The 23,630-nt window shown below is 39.5% G+C and overlaps 1 protein-coding gene across 4 annotated transcripts in view; it reads right to left on the reverse strand.

Annotated features, from left to right (window-relative positions):
* The window catches only part of DSCAM (DS cell adhesion molecule), a 479,690-nt gene that overhangs the window by 383,935 nt on the left and 72,125 nt on the right, over positions 1-23,630 (reverse strand). For all 4 annotated transcript variants that reach the window (XM_071430161.1, XM_071430162.1, XM_071430163.1 and 1 more), the window contains exon 3: positions 22,483-22,629. In XM_071430161.1, the coding sequence (XP_071286262.1) occupies positions 22,483-22,629 (147 nt within the window). The remainder of the gene's footprint in view (positions 1-22,482; positions 22,630-23,630) is intronic.

A 23,630-nucleotide genomic window follows, 5' to 3' on the forward strand; every position in this document is an offset into this window, starting at 1 on the left:
CACAACCTTCTGCTTACGAGCAGAGCACGCCAGTGACAGTAAACCACAGCCAGAAGGCAATAATCCATTTACAAAGGGCACCACAAAGATTCTACATCCCCCATTCATATTCTGGTGCAGTCACCTGCTGCTGGAGCATCTCTCCAAGCAGATTTTTTTGCAGCAAGGAGGAGCAGGAGCAATTAATAGGAGCACTCTGCCATACATCTTCCTCTCCTCTGCCTTGTCCTTACCTGTGTGTGCTCACACCCACACAGAGGTCCCAGAGGTCCCAGTCCCAGGGTACTCCATCTTTACTGGGGTAATTATTCTGCTCAGCAGAGAGGGATTTGACAGCTCCCTCCCCAAAGGCAGGCAGTTGTTGAGCTGAGAGATGCAGCAGCATCCTGTCTTTGTTCCTTAGGGGTAGGACAAAGATATTCAGGAGAAATCCCAAAGGAACTGCCAGGACCTTGGAGGAGCCAGGAGGAATTTCTTGTAAGGTCCTGCTCCAGACCAACCCAGCAGCACCTGAGGTGGTTGCTGCTGCCTCCCAGTGCAGACCCAAGGTTCCAGGTGTGGTGGTGGGAGGTGGCTGAATCCCCCCAAGGCTCCCCTGTGCTGGGGGAAAGCACTGAGTGTGGCCAAGGACATTCAGGCCCCTCTGGCAGGCTCTGCCTTAGGCAATTGCCTCATTTGCTGGAGCCTAGAGACTGGCTTGTCTCATCAGAATACTGAGGTGAATAATAAAACACATCCCCACACTTGCCACAGGAAGAAAACACCACTGGAATTATTTTCCATAAAACTATTGAGAAGCTTTGTGAGATGAGGACACTCTCTTCATTTTCACTCTGATTAATAACCATGGTTTTGACACAAATGTTAAGCACCCAAGGAGGTTTTGTGATTCCTCTTTTTTTAGATGAAATTGAGCAAAACAAAAATAAGTATCATGACTTTTACACAGGAAGAAATGTCTGGCATTTCCAGCAAGAAGGGAGCTACACAGGGATTGAGGTTATATATCAGATATTAAAGAAATCTGGTCATGCACAAAAAAACTAAAATTCAGCACACTGTATTTTAAGCATATTAAAAGGGAGGAATGTATATTAAATGTATATTAAAATGTATATTAAAAGGGAGGAATCCACATGTGTGAAAGAGGAAGTTACAGTAACAGATCCAAATCTGGAATATTCTGATTTTTCCAGCACAAAATGATTATAGAGGTCAAGTGTTTTCTTTCCTTAAGAGAAATTATCTTCTCCTTAAGAGAAATTATCCATCTTTGAGGCAAAATAAAAGGGCTATGCCTTTGCATAAAATAGGAACTCTACAATAACTGCCTCAGTGCACAATGAGAAAATTAGACGGCATGTTGGGTAACAGCTACATTTTCTCAAACTTTCATAATTTCAATTTTTTTTAACTATCATTCTACAGAATGATTCTACAGAACAAGTACTTTTCTATAAAGATATAGTAATTGAATACATAATAGAGCAGTCAGTGGTGACAGTCCAGTGAAAAGGGAATTCCATTAGAGAACAACTTGCTTTTAAAATCATCCATAGATAACAGAATATTGAGCTGCTTTACATCAGCAGCTTTAAATACACTTTTTTCAGTGACCTCTGGCACATAATAGGGTACTTGCTTTCCTCTGTTTTTCAATCTTAATCAGTTCTGTCAACAGGTATTGTATAATACTGCTTTTATATTCCTGTCTAATCACAATATTTTCAGCAATTAGGTGTGAAATCAAGACAAGTAAATCTGTTAGATTAAGAACACTATAGATAAAAAATGTCATGTTCCTTAATTGACATCAGCAGAGTTTCTCTACAAGATTTGCCAAGCGATGACAACACAAAATCTACAGACGAATGAACAGTGTCCTGGCTGATCCCCCATGTGGGTGATGCCTTAAGTTTTAGCTTTCATCTTTTCCAGATCCTGTACTGCATTAGTATAGAACTCTGAACTTCATATAAAGTGTTAGCAAGTTCTCCTCACTGTTTAGTCACACAAAACAATCCTTTTCCAGCCTGAGAACCAAGGACACCATTGCAGCTTCAGGCCCAAAAAGTGCAAACAACAAAAAGGCCCAAAAGGCCCAAAAAGTGCAAACAACAGCAAATTGAGGAGAGCAATGTGAGAGGATGGGACTGTATAACCTGAAGCTGTAATTGGACAATTAACCCCAATATGGAAATGGACCAAAACTTATAAAAGTGTGAAAACTCGTGGCCATCTTGGGTAGCCTCAGCCAGGGTCTTGTACTGCCCAAGGTGCATCCTTTCAAGGCCTTTTTATTAAATGCCGACTTTATTCCTTTAATTCTGTCCATCCTCTGCTCCAGGAAGCCTCTCAAGGCATCATGAGGAACAGGAAAGGGGATGAGACCCCACCTGCAGAGCTGCCCCAGCCTGGGCCCAGCACAGGGAGGACATGGAGACACCAGAGGAGTCAAAAGGAGGAGAGAGTCTTTGCATACCTTGTTTTAAGTTGATTGTCTGATGTTCCTCAAAACAAGGGTTCTGTTCTCTGGGGGAACAGAACTGCAGAGAGCCCAGAGGAGGCTCCAGGATGAGCAGAGGGATGGAGCAGCTCTGCTGGGAGGAAAGGCTGGCACAGCTGGGATTGTTCACCTGCACAGGAGAAGCTTTGGGCTGAGCTCAGGGTGGCCTTGCAGGGCCTGCAGGAGCCCCAGGAAAGCTGCAGAGAGACAATTTCCAGGGCATGCAGGGACAGCACACAGGGAATGGCTTCACACTGACAGAGAGTAGGGTTAGATTGAATATTATAAAAAATAATTTAGTGTGAGGTTTATGAGGCCCTGGCACAGGGTGCCCAGAGCAGCTGTGGCTGCCCCTGGCAGTGCCCAAGGCCAGGTTGGACACTGGGGCTGGGAGCAGCCTGGGACAGTGGAAGGTGCCCCTGCTTTCCATGGCAGGGGTGGCACTGGATGATCTTTAAGGTCCCTTCCAAACCCAAGTCATTGTACAATCACATGAACAAACACAGTCCCAGTTGTGACTTCCCATGAGCAGGAGCTGGCAGTGTTGCTTGGGGAATAAAATACCTTCCACTAAGTTGAGGCCCACTGCAGAATCTTTCTCTCTTTTCTGTTTTAGATCTTTATTCTTTGAAAGGAAACAATATTCTTCCCTCAGAGAACAGAACCCTTGTTTTGAGGAACATCAGACAATCAGCTTAGAACAATGTATGCAAAGACTAAATTCCAACTCAACCAGGCAAATTTGTTCAGCATCCTTTTCTGATCTAAGAGTTTTCCACTTGAGAGAAACAAGACAGGCTTCAGAATTTCACTTCACAGAAATGAGCTTCATCTCTTGTCACAGGAACACCAGAGGAAGCCTTGCACTTGTCTACAGGGACAGACCCATTTTTACCTCAGTCACCAAGTATCCCCCAAAGGCTCCTAATCCTACATGTAAGGGACATGCTGCTTTTCCTCAGACAGGCAGGTAAACATAAAAAGTGCCCCAAACTGAGCAGCTCTGTCATCCACTTTGATTTTTAGGGCCAATGCCAAACAGCTGTAGCAATAAAAAATTTCATTTTCTGATCTATGCACTGCTAGATCTTCAACCTGTAGCCAGGGTAGCTTTATATAGGATGTTTAACAGGTGGAAATCTGATTGAAAAATCTGATTTATTGTCTTTATTTATAGGCTAAGGCTCTTCCAAATGCATAGGCATCTATAGTTTAATAATTCAACTCAATTGCATGTCACTGTTTATGTCACCACAATGTCAAGGAATATTTAACACCATTGATAAAAACAAAGAAAAAGCCATCAACATTGAATGTTTTTCAAATTGCAAACATTTTAAGTCACATCTTTTTGTTTCTGCTGAAGATCTTTCAATTAGTATTGTAAATTGTTTGGTTTTAAAAATGCAACTCATTTCAGTCTCTTCGGCTGTGGGTATCTGGTCTAACACAGGTCCTCCTGTAAATCACAGATAATCAATTCAAAAGGTCAGTGCTGATTAAAATAAATAAATCACATATAGGGACATTTGTTAGACTGCAAATTATTCTTTTATGTCTTCTGAAGTAATATCTCTCTTGCTTATTCCAGGTACTATGAGTAATTAAAAAACCATAAAATAATGAATGTGTGTAAGGAGGAGTTTCCTGCCAAAAGTCAAGTTTTAAATATCTTACATTGCTTTGAGCTTGGCTCTATCAGACTAAGGTTCCCTAAAACAAGTTTTATGCTGCAGTCAGAGCTATCAGAAACAAGGCATTATTCATCTTCAGAATAAGAAAAAATATTCATCTTCATTGCTAATAAAACCCAGGAGCTTCCCTTGGTCTCAAAGAGCTGAGGGTTTTTCTACAGAAAAATCTGTAAAAAAAGTCTATATAGGTTTAGATTTGACATTTTTCAAGTCAAATAAGAAGACAGCAAAAATAAATATAACTAACTCTGTGTTTCCTTAATTTGCCCACTTCCTCCTCTCTCCTCAGTTAAGCTTCATATTTATAATTCCTTGTTTTGCTTGTATTGCATATTGCAATACTTAGGTGGATAAATATTATAGAGTTCATAGGTGGATCCAAATGATTATGAAGATAAAATAAGTGATTTTTTTACTTTTTTCAAGTATTTAATTTTAATATTTACCTTTTCAAGCATTTTATTTACTTTTTTAAGTATTTAAGAATATTTAAAGTATTCTAAATGACATCCCAAAACAACCAAAATAAAGAAAGTTCTACAGATCAAACATAAACTACAAAGTAAGAGAAACATTTTGAAAGCATGGCCTAAAGTTTGCACAGTGGGAACCTCCCCAGTACCCACATAACTTTAAATCTAGTAAAGCTTTGAAGCAGATTTGATATTTTCCCTGTGCTCATGCAGTGTCTCAGCTTCTGTATGTGCAAAATGGAGATATCACTCCATAAATTGCTCCTGCAGAAAAGATTTATAGAGGAAATGGGTAAAGCCTTACGTGAGAGATAAATATCATTAATTGTTCATTGCAGTACAGCAATATTCTGACTCTCCTAATTCCTAGATAAAATTATCTGTTTCCTCCACAGTTTGCAAAATGTGTCCTCAAAGACAGGAATAAAGAATGAGAATGCTGGATTGCTTGGCTGTGACATTTTAATATCCTTTGAGCCACTGAAAGACGCTTGTGATTTATCAAAACAGCATTTTCTCACATCTAAAAATTCAACATTTTATACTTTCAAGGAGTACCTGCACTGGTGTCTGAGGGTGATGGGGAAACAAAAAAAATTAAATTTCATCCACTGCTATGATGTGGAGGCACCTGAAAGAGCTGATTGTGTGTTGGAATTTGACACAATATGATCGACACTCACACGCTGAGATGTTTAAGGCAAAAAAGGTGTGGTTATTTCTGGACTTTGATATTTATAGAATTTTATAAGTGACCATGGATTGGAGGATGAAATTGCTACTTCTCCAACCACACTGATCAAACTAACAGTCTATCAATTCTCTTCTCTTTTAGAAAGGAATGCAAAACAATCATTATTTACATGAAAAGTGGGAAACTCAATTGCAGAAATGTAAACATCAAAAAACTTAAATAACCTTTAAAATAACAAAGCAACAAGGGTGAAACACCAGAGCCTGTGTCCTGGGAGTGATTCTGGGTCTTAGGATGATAGAACAGAATTAAACAGTGAAGGAAGTTGACAAAGCCCTCCCAGCCCATGGAGTGCCAGCTGTGCCCCATGGGCACCTTGGCCCCAGCCCAGAGCACCCAGTGCCACCTGCAGGGGACACCTGCAGGGCTGGGCACTGCAAAGCTCCCTGAGCAGCCCCTGCCAAGGCCTGAGCTCCCTTTCCATGGGCAAATTCCTCCTGGTGTCCACCCTGAGCCTCTCCTGACCCAGCCTGAGGCCGTTCCCTCTTACCCTGCTGCTCATTTCCTGGGAGAATTGGGAGATGAAATAGGTTGGTTTAACAGAGTGGTAACAAAGTTTTGGATCAGCACAGGGCTACCAAAGGGAAATAATTTATGAATTAATAATTATTTAATTCTTTACTAATTTATTAATCGATAATTATGAATTATGAAAGAATGAATTCATTCTCCTCAGCCCCTGTCCAGCATTGCTTCCCACTTGCTCTCCCAGGTAAAACGCACACAAAGGGGAAGAAAATTGGGATGATGTGGTGGTTTTATCCCACCTTTCCCTTCCAGCTTTAAGTTACTGAATGCAGCAGAGCACCTTGACTGTTTGCTCTTCCCACCCCTTTCCCTCCACAACTCCTCATTTCTCATTTGCACACATTGTGCAATTTCTAAAATTTCCTTAATTAGAGGGTGTGGGGGTTATGTTACCACAAATTTTATTTTGTTACCACAAATTTTAATTTCAGACTTTTATTCTGAATGACACTGGGAGATGAGGAAAAAAAGGAAGTAGGGATAAGGAAGTAGGGATTTATAATTTCTTTTTTAAAGCGTGAAATGTTAAATATTCAAGCTCCAAATGAAAAGTTTTGAACTGGAAAACAGCTCTATTTCAATCCCCTGCTCCTCTGAGCCTGCAGCACTCATGTCTTGACCTCTCCCCTGGCGTTTCAGAAGTGGAGAGAAACATTCCCTCTTCTTTTGGGAACATATGGACACGTTTGGACTGTGTCAGAGGCAGCTGGTTGTGCTGAGACCTGCCCTAATTGCTTCTCCTCAGTGTCTCCCCAATGCTTCCAGGGTGACAGGACAGAAAACTAATGGGATTTGGAGAACAGTATGAGGAGCATAAAGTCACTTCATTTCTGCCCACACATTTTGCCTCTCTTCCACTCTGAGCTCAATTACTCTCTTCTTTCTTGTAAAAAGCCACTCCCCAAATCATAATAAATCTAAACTACTCCTTCTTTCCCTGCTCTTTTAGTTTCCTGCTCCATTTTATTCAGATGGAATTCAGTCACACAGCCAGCCCAGACTGCTTTGAAATTCCTGTCCATATTGGCTTGAAAGGTCTTCAGTGGCCTAATAGATTGTTTGCTGTTCAAATAAAAATAATTTGGAGCCAAGTTTCAACCTAGATTATTATTTTATGGGCATTTGTGAGCTCCAGAAGAGAAGAACCCTGAGCAGAAGCATTAAATGATGTTCCATAATAACTGTGAAAGAGATATTGGGTGAATTATTAGAGGGGCGAGTGTTTGAACATTCCCAATCCAGGATCCAAGTCATCCAGACACAGAATTTCCCTGTTCCTCATTAATATACCAGATTAAATCCAGTGCTGACTTGCCCCTGCAACGTGTCTGAGGTTAAAAATGCCTGTGTACTCAGCTTAATAGGCTCCCATTAGGGAAATGCAAAATTAGCATTGATTTTATTTAAAAAGGCCATCCCGGATAAATGGTGTGGTTAAATGGCTACACACAAAATTTTTCTGAGCTCTGGCAATTTCTTTCCCACAGAAAATATCCTATTTGGATGTGACAGAGTTTGCTAATTTCCATATGTTCATTAGCTCAAATTAGTCCTTCTCCCAAAACAGGAAGTCAGGGAGGAAAGTAAAAAAATAAGGAGCACAACAAACAAAATCAAAATGAACAAAACAGCCAAAAACCAAACCAACAAAAAAACCTGCTAGGATTGGTATTGGAACAAACAATGAATAAAAACCCACACAACTTCTTTGTCCTAAGAAATATTTTTTTTCCTAGAAAATTACATCGGTAATTTTCAAACAGCTTTCACTTTGAAATGAAAAGAGGAAAATATGCAATTTTGAAAATAGTGAAAGGAAAAGTTTTGGCTTTTTCTTCATCCCTTGCAGTTTTTTATTTATTTGTTTGGGATGAAACATAACTTTTTCAACAGGACAGCATTTTTAACCAAAAAAATGCACATTTTTCCTAATAAAGTAGTTGGCAGCAAAGGATATCAATCCTGAGAGAGAGAAAAGAATTATGCACTTCAAGACAGTAAGAAGGAAGCGAGTTTTGATTCAAAATGCAATTAATTTTCATTAATTAAAACAACCTGAAGGTCTGGGGGTAGTGGAGACGGAAAATTTAGGGCATTCATAATTACGGTCCCCTGTTCCTGTGGATTCCTTCCAACAATTTATTATCAGGCATCAGATGTGGTGAGAAAATAAATCTAAATGAAAGCAACAAGAAAAGACAACACATTTCATCTTCTTTTAGCTCACTATTTTTAGCCATTTTTTAATGACAAGCAATGTTTAACTGTCCCAGCTCTCCCATCTTCCCTCTCCTCACACGGGGAGCTCCAGTCCAAGGCAATGAGAGCTGCACAAACAGAAATCTGAGGCACTGATTTGTGGGTTTATTACTGTTTATATAAAACACTCCTACCAATTTCACACTTAATCTCCTTTATTTCATATTTTGGTACTTGGGAATAAATAGGAACCATGGATCCAAGGAGAGGATAAGGTTTTAGGCGTTCCTGCTTGAGGATTTGCAATGAGAAAACTGAGGAAGTCTTGTCTCTTTGCTTTTCTGTTTCCCTCAATATAAAGAGGGAAAAAAGATAAAGAGATATCACAAGAGTGATAATTCCAATTAACCAAAAAGAGGGTTTGAGCTTTTCATAAAGGAAGAGAGATGCCAAAACAGGCAGAGATAAAGGTTCCCTTGATTTTCAACAGAGTTTGTGATACAGAATTTCTGAGGCACTTGAAAAACAAGCCAGCTCTAAAATGTGCTATGAATAACCATTGATAAGGGGGCAAAGAAATCCTAATAATAAACAGAGCTCATGCAAGAAAGGAGAAGATGCATGAAAGAAAAGGAAGGCCAAAATCCAGTGAATAACTTCTTTTTCTGAAATCCCTTTTGAAAGCACACAGAGCATCTCACAAGATCTTGTTGAGCTGCTGACATTTAGAGGGGTTTTCTTTTCCTCACCCCTTCTATAAAACTGCTGAATGGCTGCTGTGACACAGCACACATTATCCCATCACTTCTTATTTATGGATGCACTTTGCCTTCCCAGCCCTGAATTTGCCTTTCAGCAGGTCATAAATGTGCATTTTGAAAAGCAGATCAACTTTGCTTCTGTTGCTCTAATGGAATTTTTCCAAGAAAATTAATGTCTTATTTGTTTTCACCACAAGGAGTTCATGATATCCAGCACAGTTAAGAATTTAAAAAACATTTAAGCAGAACAAAAAGTATTATGTAGATGATCAATCCCCTTATTCCTCCAAATTCTTCTCTAAGACTTCTCAATTTAAATACAATTCAAGGTTAGCATTTTTTTAATTTTTCAGTTTTCTTTTATCCCCACTTTTTTTTCCCTAACCTCAACACTACATCCACAGCTGCTTCCACATTTTATTATTTTGCAGTAAATTCCTAATTATATTTCAAATATAAATATGTACATTTATGTATTATATATTTATATTATAAATATAAAAATTTATATAATATATAAAAATTTATATATAAATACACTATAAATCAACATACTTTCAATATTTTCAATTTTTTATTTCTTATTTTCAACTGATGTTTTTACATACATGTAAAAATATCAGTGCTTATGGAGACTTTTGTAAAATTTTATATTGAAAATTTATTTTACAGAAGTGTTTTGATTTTAGAATACACTGAATATAATGAGCATTTCTTTAATTGAAAATATATAGTTTTATTATTTTTGCAGATCTGCAAAATATTTTGCACATTTAAGAGATGATTTTTAATACTGTCTAGTTGTGTATACTCACTTGGCGATTTTTAGTATTTCAGTTGGTGTCATTTTTTCCACATCAGAAATACTTTGTAGTTTTTAAACAAATACATTTTAGTCAGTGTTCTGTAAAAAACACTTAAATTGAATGGGAAAATGGAGTACATGGAAGGATTCTCAGTTCTCAGTACAGAAACTGCACTCTTGGAGGCACAAAACAAATGTGAGTCTGAAAGAACAGAAGGAAATATTTCTTCCATCATTATCACTCAGGTATTGCCTGGAGGATCAGTTGCAAGACAAATATCAGAAGAAAAAAGATGTTACTTTCCTATGGTTTATGTCTCTCTAAAGAATAAAATGTGGGTTTACTAAACAATGGTACTTAACCAGCAGGATGTTTTACAAAAGGAGAACAAAAAAAAAGAAAAAAATCTCTGCTTCCTCTAGAAATCTATAATCTATTTGTCTCTTTGTTAGTGCAAAAATTAAAAAATCACCTCCACAGCTGGACTGCAATGTATTTTCTGAGTGTCAGGAATTTGATTCTCTGTTTTAATGGAGAAGGAGGGACAAACCTTTAGGAAAAATATAAAAAAAATTACCCAGGCATGCAATTGAAAAACAAGAGCGCTGTGTGTCAGCTGGAATATGTAATCCCCAAACAGAGCCTGCCCTGACCTTCCACAAGTAGCAGGGCAATTGTTCTTGGGGATTTTATGAATATCAGTGTCTATTTGCAAAGAAAACCCTGGATGAAAGAGGAAAATGAATTTGAATTTGCAGTGAGAGTGAGCATCCAGCACTGGGCTGCACCCCAGCTGGAAGAGAGCCAGCATTGATCCCCGGGCAGGGAGCCAAGGAGGCATCCTTGGCATGGTGCAGGACCAAGTTCTGCAGCTGGAGAGCTGAGCTGGGCACAGAGGAGGGACCTCTGCATCATCTGCAGCAGAAACAAAGATTTGAAGATGCCAAGGCATTCATTTCCCCATCCTCTCTTGCTGCCAGCCCAGAAGCTGCAGCAGTAAAACACTCGAGTTTTGCATGGGGAAGTTGGAGAGAACAATCACATGGGGAAGTTGGAGAGAACAATCACATGGGGAAGCTGGAGAGAACAATCCCCCCAGGGCCCTGCAATGACAGACAAATCCTTTGGAGGAGGAGGAGGAGGAGGAGGAGGAGGAGAGAATGAAACCAAAGCCCAGAGCTGAAACCACAGAGATACCCACGGGATGCACCTCTGAATTCTCCATTCCACACATCCCTCCCAAGCATGTCCCAGGGTCAAACTGCTCCCTTGAGCTGCCCTTTTAGTTCCCCATGGCTGCATCCCAGCTTCAGGGAGCAGGGATGCTCCACACCCCCCCTTGGCAGGGGTGTACAGTGGCCACATCTGCCTGTGAGGAAGAGTTGGGCATCACCCAGGGAGGAAGAGCTGGCCCAGGGCTCCTTCCCCGGCCCTGCTGCTGCAGAAGGGCTCACAAGGGTGTCCCCTCACCTGCAGCACTGGCATGAATTTTTAACTTCTCTGTTCACCCAGGCAGCAGTGGCTTTCAGTCCAATTCACTGCACAAGATGTGCAATCCTGGAGGTGAAATCCCAGGATTAATTCACACTGAGCGCACACAACGGTGAGAAAAGTGACAGTGCAGACAGAGAGGAAGGAAAGGGGAATTTCTGTGATCAAAACCAAATTGGTTACTTTGAAATGAACGGTGAGTAATCCATGAAGGTACCCAAATAAACACAGAGCCTTTCAGATGGCAGCAGGGAAAGGAAAAGCTGCAGGCACAGGAAAGGACACAATGAGGTAGGAGAGAATAAGTTGCCATAGACATATACCTACAGCCTTCATTTCATGCACCCATAATTCTCCCTGGCAGCTGCATGATTAATTCAAAGATTTATTGATTTTTTTTGCCTTGCTCAATCCTGTTGACCTGCTTTTGTTGACAGGTCTCTGTGGATCACACTCCTCTGGCAGCTGAAAGCGTTGCCATCACGTTGGTCTCCAATGGCCCACAGGAAACATTTCAACCCATTCAACACCACCAGTGCTTGAGTGCATGGCAAGAACATGCAGAACTTATTTTAAACAAAAAAAAAAAAAAAGAAAAAAAACCCTGGTAGGCTATTTTTGCTGTGAAAAATATCCGTAATCACAATTATAATGTAATTTTGGTGGTGGTAGAGAACATATAAACAATTTAATCTTTTTTTCTCTATTCTCACTCTTACATAAAATTCACTGGTTTTAAGTTTTCCAGGTGTTTTTGGCAACTGCTCACAACATAAAATGTTTAGATTCTGCATCTCCTGCCTTTCTGCATCAGGACAGAGCATCTGCCCCAGCACAGCTTGAGCTCACACACCAGATCACAGGCTTTAAATTTCACTTGCTTCTGACTAAAAGGTCACCTGGCCTCCATCATAACCTTCCTCCAAAGGGAAAACACACATGCAATTAAAATGTGGCTTTACAGATCAGCAGCCCAGGTACAACACTGATGTCACAGCAAATGAAACAAAGCCCTACCAGACAGGCACCTCCAGTCCCTTCTAATGAGTCATTCTTCTAATGAGCCTCTCAATTAAAATTGGACTCTTGACAAGGAAGGCAAACCAAATGAGCCCTAAAAAAATGTGGATTTATCAACTTAGCAGCACTGTGCTCCACAATGATGTTTTAATTGAAATCAGTCACCTGGTACGACACACAACAATAGAATATTCTGTTTCTGGTTGTTTGGCTCTTTTTCCAGATGTCACCTGTAGATATCTCTTTGGATGTATTAAAAACAACCTGAAAACCACAGCTGGTGGCAGTTTTGCCATTCTGCTCCCCTCAGAGTGCAGCTAAACCACGTCCACAGGCAGAAAGGATTCCCAGTGGCGAGGCACACACTCATTAAAATGAATCCCATGCATCAATTTTGTCCCTTCACATCAAAGCTGTCACAGCTCGTTGTTGTTTGCTCAGGTTAGGCTGGGTTTTGATGGGAAAACTCAAGCACACAGTGCTTGGTGTGGTCACCTACTTACCCACTGCTAAGGTGACAAGATCACAAGCTCCTGGCAGGGGAGATTTATAAGGAAGAAAACAATGCTACAATCGCAATTTCAAAAAGCAAAAATGAAAATAAATCATAAAACTGGACCAAAAAGGAGCACACTGATTCATCAATGTAGAATTTTGATACCCGTTTGTAGAATTTTGATACCAAATCTGAGCTTTGCTGTCCATAAAATCAGACACCCCCACCCCAAATCATGCAAATAAACCAAAGAGATAAAAATATTGCCTTAAGTATTGAAGAAAATTTTTGTATTTATGAAACAAAAAACTGCCTGAAGAATGGTGAAATAACAGCAAAGAAAATGGGAGAATATTGAGTGAGCACCTGGGAAGGTTAGCAGTCAGTCTGCTCCTATTTCACCTTTAATAAAGAGCTGGTAAACATCAAGTTCATTTAAATGCAGGCCATATTTATTTAAAGGCCCTTCAAGCCCCAGAGAGAATTAATATTACAGAAACCATGAGGGCTGGGAAAAACTGGCCAGGTGATAAAATGGGTTTCACCCAGGAAAACGAAAGAAATTTCAAGCACATCTGGAGAGAAAATAATGTGACACAGATATTTCCAGTGAAAGGCTAACTGTGTCACTGAATTCAGCCATGCTGAAAGAAACCTCTTCATGACTGGCAACATCAATAACAAGGTGGTAAAACAGAACAGTTTGGGCATCAGATTGGATAATGTTATGCATGGTCCAACAGAGCCTCAGGCCCATGGAGAGATGTGATAAGTGCCCATATATGTGTGTGTGTGTGTGAATATATATATATATATGTATATATATATATATGTATATGTATACACTCACTGATGGATACAGAGATGGAAAGAGAGAGAAGGACATAAATAATAAAAAAATAAATATTTGAAACATTTACCCAGAAGCAGATTTGCAATCTTCTCTCTCTCTCTGTGTCTCTGTTTAATTCTCAAGAAGGCAAAAGCAATTCTAAAGGGGACCTGAATCCAATCAAGTTTTTCACATGCTTTAATTTAAGTAGAGAGGAAATAAATTAAAGAGTTGAGGCAAAAAATTGAGAAAGAGGATTCAGGGGGTGCTGGATTTGGGGTTTTATTTTGGTTTGTTTTAAAGTGAGAAGAGGGAAAGGGTCCCTCCCATTGATGGAAATGAAGGGCTGCCCAAAACTCAGCACCAACAAAAGGGAAAGAAAAAATTAGGATACACTTTTCTCCTAGACATGCTTTGTTACTGAAATGACAAAGCCACTGCTCCTGTTTGTGATTCCCATTAGAATTAAAATTGCTGAGTATGGTGAGACAGAGCAAATTTTGACTTTCTGGATTTTAACCACCACAACACCCCACTTAAAGATATTTTTCTCCTCCATCTCTCACAAAGAGCCACCATTGGTTTCTGCCCCCAGACCAGCCAAAATGTCCAGTCACACTGAGGAAAATCCACACATTCCCTCTACAGGGAAATACCACTCTCTGTGATGTTAACACTGCATTTCCCTTCCCTGTACTGAGTAAATGATCAGAAACCACTCCTGTGCTACAAACACATTGCTCACTTTCCTCTGTGCTACCAAAAAGTGATTTTTTGACATGTGGATCAGATGCTTTCCATCTTCATCCCCTCAAGTGGCTCCCAACTCCTGACTCCCCACCAGGCTGTTGAAATCCTTGCATCCAATGCTACCCATACCAGAGAAATAACTTTAAAATTATTCACCTGATCAAAACACTCCAACGTAATGGAACAGGAAACAAAAATGGAGCCCAGAGAAGACAGAGGAATGGTTCAGGTTGGAAAGGACCTCTGAGATCACCGAGTCCAACCTTTAATCCATCTCCCTAAGTACCACATTCAGGTGTGTTTTTAGCACTTCCAGGGGTGGCAATTCCACCATTTCCCTGAGCAGTCTGTTCTGACCACCCCCCCCAGTGAAGAAATTATTCCCAATGCCCAAACTAAACCTCCCCTGGCACATCTTGAGGCCATTTCCTCTTGTCCTACTGCTTGTTATAATTTCCTTCAGTGAACTGTTTGAGTACATGGCCTCAGTCAGAATTTTAGTTCATCAGACAGAGGAAAGTGTGAAAATTGTTTGCACAAGCAGGAAGTGCTAATTTTTTACCATCTCCACTTTCTGGTGCTATAAGCTCCTGTCCTCTTAAAAGAGCAGGGCTCTCAGGAAAAAACGTGGAAAACTAGACATTTCTTAAATAATGCAGTAAATAATTTTTTCCTAGGTCCCTCAGGAAAATAACCTTGCTGAAAGAAAAAGTGAGGAAGCAATATATTGTCTTTAGAGATGGGCAAGTGCACTTTAGAAAGCTCAGAAAACACATTACTGGAACAGCAAACCTGCAGCCTGACCTGAGTGTGGCTGAATGCTGCTCCCATCAGCTTTCCAGGGAGTGCAGGAAGTTCAGCACAGGGAGAGATTTGCCTGCTGTACTTTCTGAGTGCTGATACAACTCTGAAGAGAAGAATTAAACCTCACTGACACGTTTTTGGTAGAAGGTAGTTTGCATGCAGATTTATTAAAATTGTATATATGTTGCTAATATTTAATAATTGAAAAAAAAAAAAAAAGGAATCTTTATCTCACTCCACCTGGAACCAGAAAAAAATCTTGCATGTAGAGCATTCAGGGACATAGGTTAAATATATCTTGAATACTTGAGTTTTGGCAGTTGTGGTTAAGCACTGACATCAAAGCAAAGCAAGAAACATCGCTGCTCATCTCTACTAGACCCAACCTCATTCAAATGGCTGCACTTAACCCCTGTGGTCACCAGCAATAATCTAATTCTGATCACAGCACTTCACACGGGACCAGTCTCCATAAAGACTTTGTTTTTTCTTGCACTATGTACAAACCTCGTGGCTGAAAAACCAGCCCTGTGCAAACTCAACCTTTGCTGTAATCTCCAAAGCCCAAAGCTGCTTTGGACTGTCCAGGGTAGGCCCACTTAAAGATGTTTTTGTGTTATTATGAAAATAGTTATAATAACTTTTGATCTTTTTTTGCTTCAAAAGAAATAGTAAGATGTTCATTAATCAATTGAATTTAGTAGCACTTTATCTGTGGGAGGAGGACTGCCTTTGAGAAAATTTTTCTGAGTATTTAGTTTTTAAATAATCCATGAAGCTTGCTCATAGTAAGTGTGAATGAAAAAAAGTCATAAATTCAGTAAAAAAGTCTTTTAATCAAGAAGTCCTTAAATAGAACTCAAGCCAATAAAAAAAAGAAAAAAAAAAAAAAAACAAAAAAAAAACCAGAAAAACCCTCCTCAAAACCCAGATTTATCAACCCCCCCCAAAAAAGACCAAAAAAAGCCCCAAAAACCCCAAAACAAAACAAAACCAAAAGCTAAACCTTTCTGCATTGAGTGTTCCCATCATAATGGCTCTTCAATAGCAATCATTGGTTGAATGCTGAGGCCAAAGCTGCAGTGCTGAGTTTCAGATGTCACCACGTGGTAACTCCTGGCAAACCCTGGCTGCTGACTGCCAACCAGAGCAGCTCAGAAAAGCCCTTGGTGCAGAAAGGGATCCAGGAGCCCCCGAGCCTTTCACAGACAAGACTTGAGGAACTGTGTGTAAATAAATAATGCAATTCATTAGGCCAAATGTAGGTCAGTGTACATCAGTGACACTTCTCAAGCTGTGGTCCAGTGTGACTAATTCCAGGCTGAGGGGAAGGAGGCTGGCTGGAAGGCTCATCACTTGTCACCAGCACGTCAATCACAGGGTTCCTTCAGGGAACCACGTTCCATCCATGCTCACTCACCTTTCCTCAGAGCTGCTGTTCTGCCAGTGCACACTCAAATATGCCATTCTGCACAGCTGCTGTTATCTGTCTCTCCCCTTTTCTACTGTTTTTTTTTTTTTAAGCAGTCACAGGCCACGTATAAATCAGAGAGATTCTTGCATGGTGTGTCATTAGACAAGAAAATGGGAATTCAGAAAGGTCGGGGCATGAACCTACTCATGATCCTGCTCTTGGCACTGTTCAGAAACACAGAAAAACTCAAAATCCCTGGCACTTACCAGGAGCAGGAGAGGAGGCATTCCTAACAGAAATACAGAGTGCAGTGACAGACCCAAGTTAATTCTTCAGGCTTTGTTTACACCCATTCTTCATTCTGCTCCTGTCTCTTTGCTGATCCCTTACACTGACCTTCACTCCCAGTAATCCCTCCTGCTGTAACCACACCCATCCTTTGCTCTCCCTGGGACTAATTAAAACATGAGTGGGTTCTGCTCTGTGCTTTCACCTGGGCACAGCCCAATCAGCACTTATTTCACTTTCCTTTCTAGTCCAGTTTCACAGTTCAGTGTGTGAAGAAGAAATGAGCCAAGCACTTGACTCCCCTCTGCCTTGTTGTTGCTTAACAGGAGCAGAAGCACAATCTGAGCTGTGGCACTTTACTTTCCTATTGTCCCTTGGGTTTATTATTTTAATTTTTTATTAATTTTTTTTTATAATTTTTTGGGGGGATTTTATTGGAAAAAAACCCTCAGCTTTGCTGAGCTCTCTGGTCCTGTGGGGCTTAGTCTGCTTTCAATGGTCACAAGGTCAGCACAAAACTGATTCCAAAAGTCTCTTTTGTTTGGAAATGGTTTGTGAAGGAAAGCAGGAGGAGGGAAAGGAAGTTTGACCTTTGAGCAAGCCATGTGCAGCTAGCCATCAGATATTCTAGGGTGATTCTAGGATGAACACAATGCTCTAGGCTGATTTAAGATTTTATGTTTAGTGCCATTAATGAAAACATGTAGGATTTGGTTACAGGTACAAGAGCAAACTGCACTGCCTTGCTCTCCCTATTATAATTTAAATTAATTTCAGATGGTTGCAAGTCAACTGACAATGCAAAATTCTTCAGAATAGAAAGATTTTAGGAAAAGAAACCTTGTAGCTGCAGCTGCAGAGCTTGGTACAGCAGTTACCTGCACTTTGTGAGCCCCTTGAGACTTGTCAGAGTTACCATCAATCCTTAATTTTGCTGACACATCAGAGCTTGTCAGACAGCACTGCAAAGTCTGATTGTTAAACAGCTGTGTCCAGTGGAGAGAGCTGAACATGCCATCTCACCATTATCCCTCAAAATGGAGTTTTCCAGTATGAAAAGATTTCTCTGTATTTGCCTTTGGAGCTCAGTGTTTTCTGCTTTTCCTCAAAACAGATTCACCTAAATAATTGTTTTTTCCTTGATTTAAATTCTTTTTTGCTACCTTTGCCCCTAGAGGAGATCCTGTAAAATCTTTTTGGCTTCAGGTTTGCTGCCACATCAGAAGAACAAGAGTAGGAGCAAAACCCCAATTCTGTTTCCTAACAGACAGACAAGCCCCTGCACACCTTTCCAGGCTGCACATGGAAACATCACATGAATTGGTATTTCTGGCTTCTAACATGGGCACCTTCCCCTTTATTGAACATGGAGGATGATTTATTGGGGTACTCCCTGGAAAAGCTCTGGTAATAGGTCTTAATATGTTTCAACTCCCAATTATTTTACAATAACCTGGAGGCACGACATAAAATTGCAGCCAGGAAACAGAAGATGCTCCTGCCCAGCTGTATTTATTACACACTTGGATTACTGTGGACATCACTGTGCTCCCTGAAAACCAAATATACAGATACGCCCAGGATAGCCCACTGTGGCAAGACCAAAAACATTGTACAGTTTTAATAAAGGAACACCCTTCTAAAACTCTCTTTCTAAAAAGGCAGGATATATTTACCCTAGAAAAGTAAAAAACATTGTGGTTTTGGGTTTTTTTTTTTTTTTTTTTTAATATTACAAATAAAAGGAAGGAAAAGAAGAAAAAGGGAGGGAGGGAGGAAGTGGCGGAAGGAAGGAAGTGGCGGAAGGAAGGAAAGGAAGGAAGGAAGGAAGGAAGGAAGGAAGGAAGGAAGGAAGGAAGGAAGGAAGGAAGGAAGGAAGGAAGGAAGGAAGGGAAAGAGGGAAAGAGGGAAAGAAAAGAAAGAAAGAGAGAAAAGAAAGAAAGAAAGAGAGAAAGGAAAGAGAGAGAGAGAGGAAAGAGGGAAAGAAAAGAAAGAAAGAGAGAAAGGAAAGAAAGAAAGAAAGAAAGAGAGAAAGGAAAGAAAGAGAGAGAAGAAAGAGGGAAAGAAAAGAAAGAAAGAGAGAAAGGAAAGAAAGAGAGAGAGAGGGAGAGAGAAAAAGAGAGAAAGAGAGAGAGAGAGAAAGAAAGAAAGAGAGAAAGAGAGAGAGAAAGAAAGAAAGAAAGAAAGAAAGAAAGAAAGAAAGAAAGAAAGAAAGAAGGAAAGAAGGAAAGAAAGAAAGAAAGAAAGAAAGAAAGAAAGAAAGAAAGAAAGAAAGAAAGAAAGAAAGAAAGAAAGAAAAGAAAGAATTCTGGTGCATCTTACATCTCCAGATCGCTCTATCCTTGTAGTCAGAATGGGACTAGAGATAGACAGGTAGATGAAATATTTACTCTAGGTTGTTGTTGGAAGAATTGCATCAGGGTTTAAATCCTTCAGAAAAGAAAAAAAGGCTTCTCTGGCTTGTGTTTGAAATGGTTGTGTCATCTCAGTGAAAATGAAAGAATCACAGGATGGTTTGGGTTGGAGGGGATCTGAAAGATCACCCAGAGCCACCCCTGCCATGGCAGGGACACCTCCCACTGTCCCAGGCTGCTCCAGCCCCAGTGTCCAACCTGGCCTTGGGCACTGCCAGGGATCCAGGGGCAGCCACAGCTGCTCTGGAAAATCTGTTCCAAGCCCTCACCACACTGAGAGTAAAAAATTTCTCCCTAATATCCAGTCTAAACCTGCTTTCTGACAGTTTGAAGCCATTCCCCTTTGTCCTGTCACTCCATCCCTTGTAAAAAGTCTCTCCCCATCTTTCTCGGCAGTTCCCTTCAGAAAATGTTCTCATCTTTATCCTCACCACTCACACACTTTTTCTCTTTGCTTTTCTTTTCAAGTAAATACTACCTTTTTTTTCCCCACAAAAAACCTTGTCCTCTTCAAAACATGATAAGCATTACTCTCAAATATATTTATAATATATAACTATAATATATATTATATATTGTGCTATAAATATATATAATATATATATCATTATAACTATGATTATATTCTTTCCTTTCATAGTAGGGGTTTTCCCTCAAGCTGGCTCTCCTTTTTGGAGGTGCTAATGAATAACCAATAAATCAGTTATTTAGAAGAAAAAATAATGAAGAAAAAAAAGAGAATTTTATATTTTCCAGTACTTAATAGCTTCCAGTACTTTCCTGTGTGCATGAATCTGGTCTTGCACACTAAAAAAAAATACAATAAATTGGGTTTTTTTATGACATCTATTCTAATGAACTGTGTTTTACTTTCATTTCAATTCCCAACTGCAGAATTGAGGGATTGTGAGATAATAAGAAACTTGCTAAAGTTTGTAATAGATTTTTAATGATTGTAGCCTTTTCAACCATTGTCAGAGGGTGCATTAAGGGAAAAAATATTAGATTTAGATCTATATAGTTGAATGTTATTACACTGTTTTATTCCCCCAAAATTTGGGATCAAAACCAATATAAGCTAATTAAAAAATAAATTATCTGTAAGTAGCAGCCGTGATGTTTTGAAGAGCTGGAATATTTTTTCCCTAAAAAGGAGATTACAGAGACCTGGGTGTCCCCTACTCCTGATTCCAGGGTCTAGGTAGGATTGAGCCACTCTCAGATATCACAGGGGTAGAAGAAACTCAGATTGTGTCCTCTCAGCCAATGCTTCCACAGAAAACAGGCATCTTTTTCTTATAGCATAGAATGTATAAACTTAGAAATAAAATTAAGGTAGTTAATCATGAAGAAATTAATGTTTTTTCCTCCAGCCACGTAGCAGATTATTTTAAGACTAAGCAAAATAAACACATCCATCCACTGTTGTGTTAAATAGTTGCAATCATAAGCAACTTAAGCATAATTCTGCATCAATATATACAGAATAATGGAAAGCTTGTGGTTTTTTTCATTTAGATACAACTCTGACCTGTTAGCTGAAGTGCTGGTGAGTCCAGCAATTCAGATATTCCAGACCTCTGTGCAAACACACCCAGCTGCAGTTGCTCAATGACAAAAAATTATGATATTATCAAAATCCAAGAGCATAATAAGAAAATGAATTTACCAAGCTTAGACAGTGCAACATAGAACAACTGATCATCAATTGCGTGGCTTTTAAATACCTACCAAATGTTTAGAAGTGTCTTTGAATTAATAATTTTTGAGCAAAATATTTCAAGGTGATGTCAGGAATCAGTAAAACATGGAGAGAAATTAAATCTATAATATGAGCCATATAGAGACACAGGTATTGCCACCAATGACGCAATTTTCCAGAAAATAAAAATTATTAATATACTGAGGAGGTGTGCAGAAACATTTCCACATGCTTGAGCATCATAAACACAAACATATTCCTTGAGCAGACTGTACAACATTTAACTCAAACTATTTTTTTCCCATTCTGCACAGCCCTGGAACAATACATTTCCAATTTCTGCACACATAAATCATTTGTATGTGTAACAACAGCTGCACTCTGCATTATATATAATTCAGATATGTACTATACTGAAAATATTTCTCCTACCCGTTTTCCCATTAATTTCTTACAATATTTATGCTTTGAAATGTTAGATTTTCTTTGCCCAAATTCCTGAACAATGCCTCACATTTTCTCCCTTTGTCAGTAAATAGATTAATGCACATAACTGCTTTAGTACAGATTTTTTCACTTCAATATGTTCAGCTTATGGCAGTGCTTAAGCCTCCACTGTTATCTATGAAGATATTTGGGATTAAAATGCTATGAAACTATAAATATTGATTACATACCTCATTTAAACATAACCAAACTCATTTAGACTCAGGATTTCTTCTAATCCATGAGTAACATCACTACTAAAAACAATTACAACCCAGCACATGTTTATGACACTCAAATTTCCTTGGCGTGCACAAGCTCTTTTTCAAAGTTAAAATGCAAACCCACTGCCACAGCACCAAAAAGCTGGTTTTATGTCTGGTATAAAACAAAAACCATGTTATTTTCCCCTCAAGCAGGCTAGAAAAGCAGGGCTGTCTGAAGCCTTCACATCACACACACAGAGTCACAGGGATGCAGCAACACTGAAGTGAAATACATTACTGGGAGGATGACATCCCACTCAGTTATAACTGAACCAAAGCAAACATCAGGCATTTGGGGGGGAAAAAAGAAACAGGAAACATCTCTGTCACATTCATATTTTCTGAAAAAATCCCTTCTCCCAAGGTTTTTCTCCTGGGAAGTTGAGAAGCCTCAGAGAAAAATGAAAACAACATTATCTCATTTGCTTCTCCTGTGTTGTGCTCATGTGGAATGAGTTTGGGGATTGTTCACCCACAGGTGATTGTTCCATTGGATTCTGCTGTGAGTTGTTTTCACTCTTTGGACAATCAGTGCCAAGCTGTGTTGGGGCTCTGGAGAGAGTCAGGAGTTTTCATTTTTATCTTTTTAGCATTCAGTAAGTATCCTTTCTGTATTCTATAGTATAGTTAAGTTTAGAATTCTTTAATATAATATAATACCATAAAACAATAAATTAGCCTTCTGAGAACATGGAGTCTGATTCATCATTCCTTCTGTTGTCGGGCACTGCACAAATACAATACATCTCTGCCATTGCCAGCTGGGAAAAACAAAAATAAAAATCTGTAAGAGCCTACCTGAGACAAGCGAGACTGTGTCTTTCTCCCATGAGACAACAGTGATGTATGCCTCCACAGAGGAGGGGATAATGCACTTGAACACTGCTACATTGCCTCTCATGGCTTTCTGGTCCTCCACACGGACTGTATAGGGTTCCCGTAAAACTGCAGGGACAAGAGGAGCCTTTGTTACAGGAATTGTTACAGGAATTGCTACAGAAATTGCAGCCCCACACCTCAGCCACTGCCTCAGCCAGCTTTGCAGAGTGCCCCCAGAATCAGTCAGGGAGCTCTCATCTCAGTGAATGGCACACACCTACAAGTTGATACAGAAGCATTCCTGTTTTCATAGGATAGGGAATAAAACAATGCGGATACTGGAATTTTTAAGTTAAAAAGAAGGTTGTTTAATTTCTGACTTTAACATTTATAGTATTAGGAAAATTAATGCACAAACCCCAGAGTTTTGTGTCCAAAAAGGAGACAGAGGAGTCCTTTTACTTTATTGGAATAAAGGGGGAGGCCATGGGGCATTCCCCTGGGATCTCAAATTTTTGGAGGATGCAGACTCCTTTCTATCCCAATTTCCCGGCCACTTTTCCCTTCTCTCTTTCCCCATTGGCTGAGGTACTTGAGAGGTACAGACTGCCCAGAATGCCTGATACCAGAGATTTCCCTCTAATGTATAACCCTCCCTTTTAATTTTTAATTCTTATGGAATTTAGGAGGTTTTTCCCCCATTGTTTCTTTCATCTCTCAATGAATTTCATCTCTCAATTTTAGGTTTATCAGCAAACCTAAAATTTATTTGTAAAAGCAAAGATCTTATTCCCTTCATCAATCAGTGAATCCTTCCCATTGTTTCTTTTATTTTCTAAAGCTGGTTTTACCTACCAGCAGACCCACAGCTTGTTTGTAAAGACAAATCCACTGTTCCTCCCAATAGGTTTTCAAAAGTGACAATGGATTGGAGGGTGACAGTGCTAGCTCTACAATGACACAGGACAAACCAACAGCTCATTAAATTTTTCTTTTTTCAGAAAAGAATGCAAAACAATAAGTATTTACAGAAAAAAGAGAAAGTTCTTTACAAGAATATAAATATCAGAAGGCTTGGAAGAACTTAAAAACAAGGCAAAACGTTCCCAGATTTTTTGTTTCCTCAA

The sequence above is a fragment of the Agelaius tricolor genome, unplaced genomic scaffold, assembly GCF_023055355.1.
Source record: "Agelaius tricolor isolate 1412-34295 unplaced genomic scaffold, bAgeTri1.0.p SCAF_7, whole genome shotgun sequence".
Taxonomy (NCBI): domain Eukaryota; kingdom Metazoa; phylum Chordata; class Aves; order Passeriformes; family Icteridae; genus Agelaius; species Agelaius tricolor.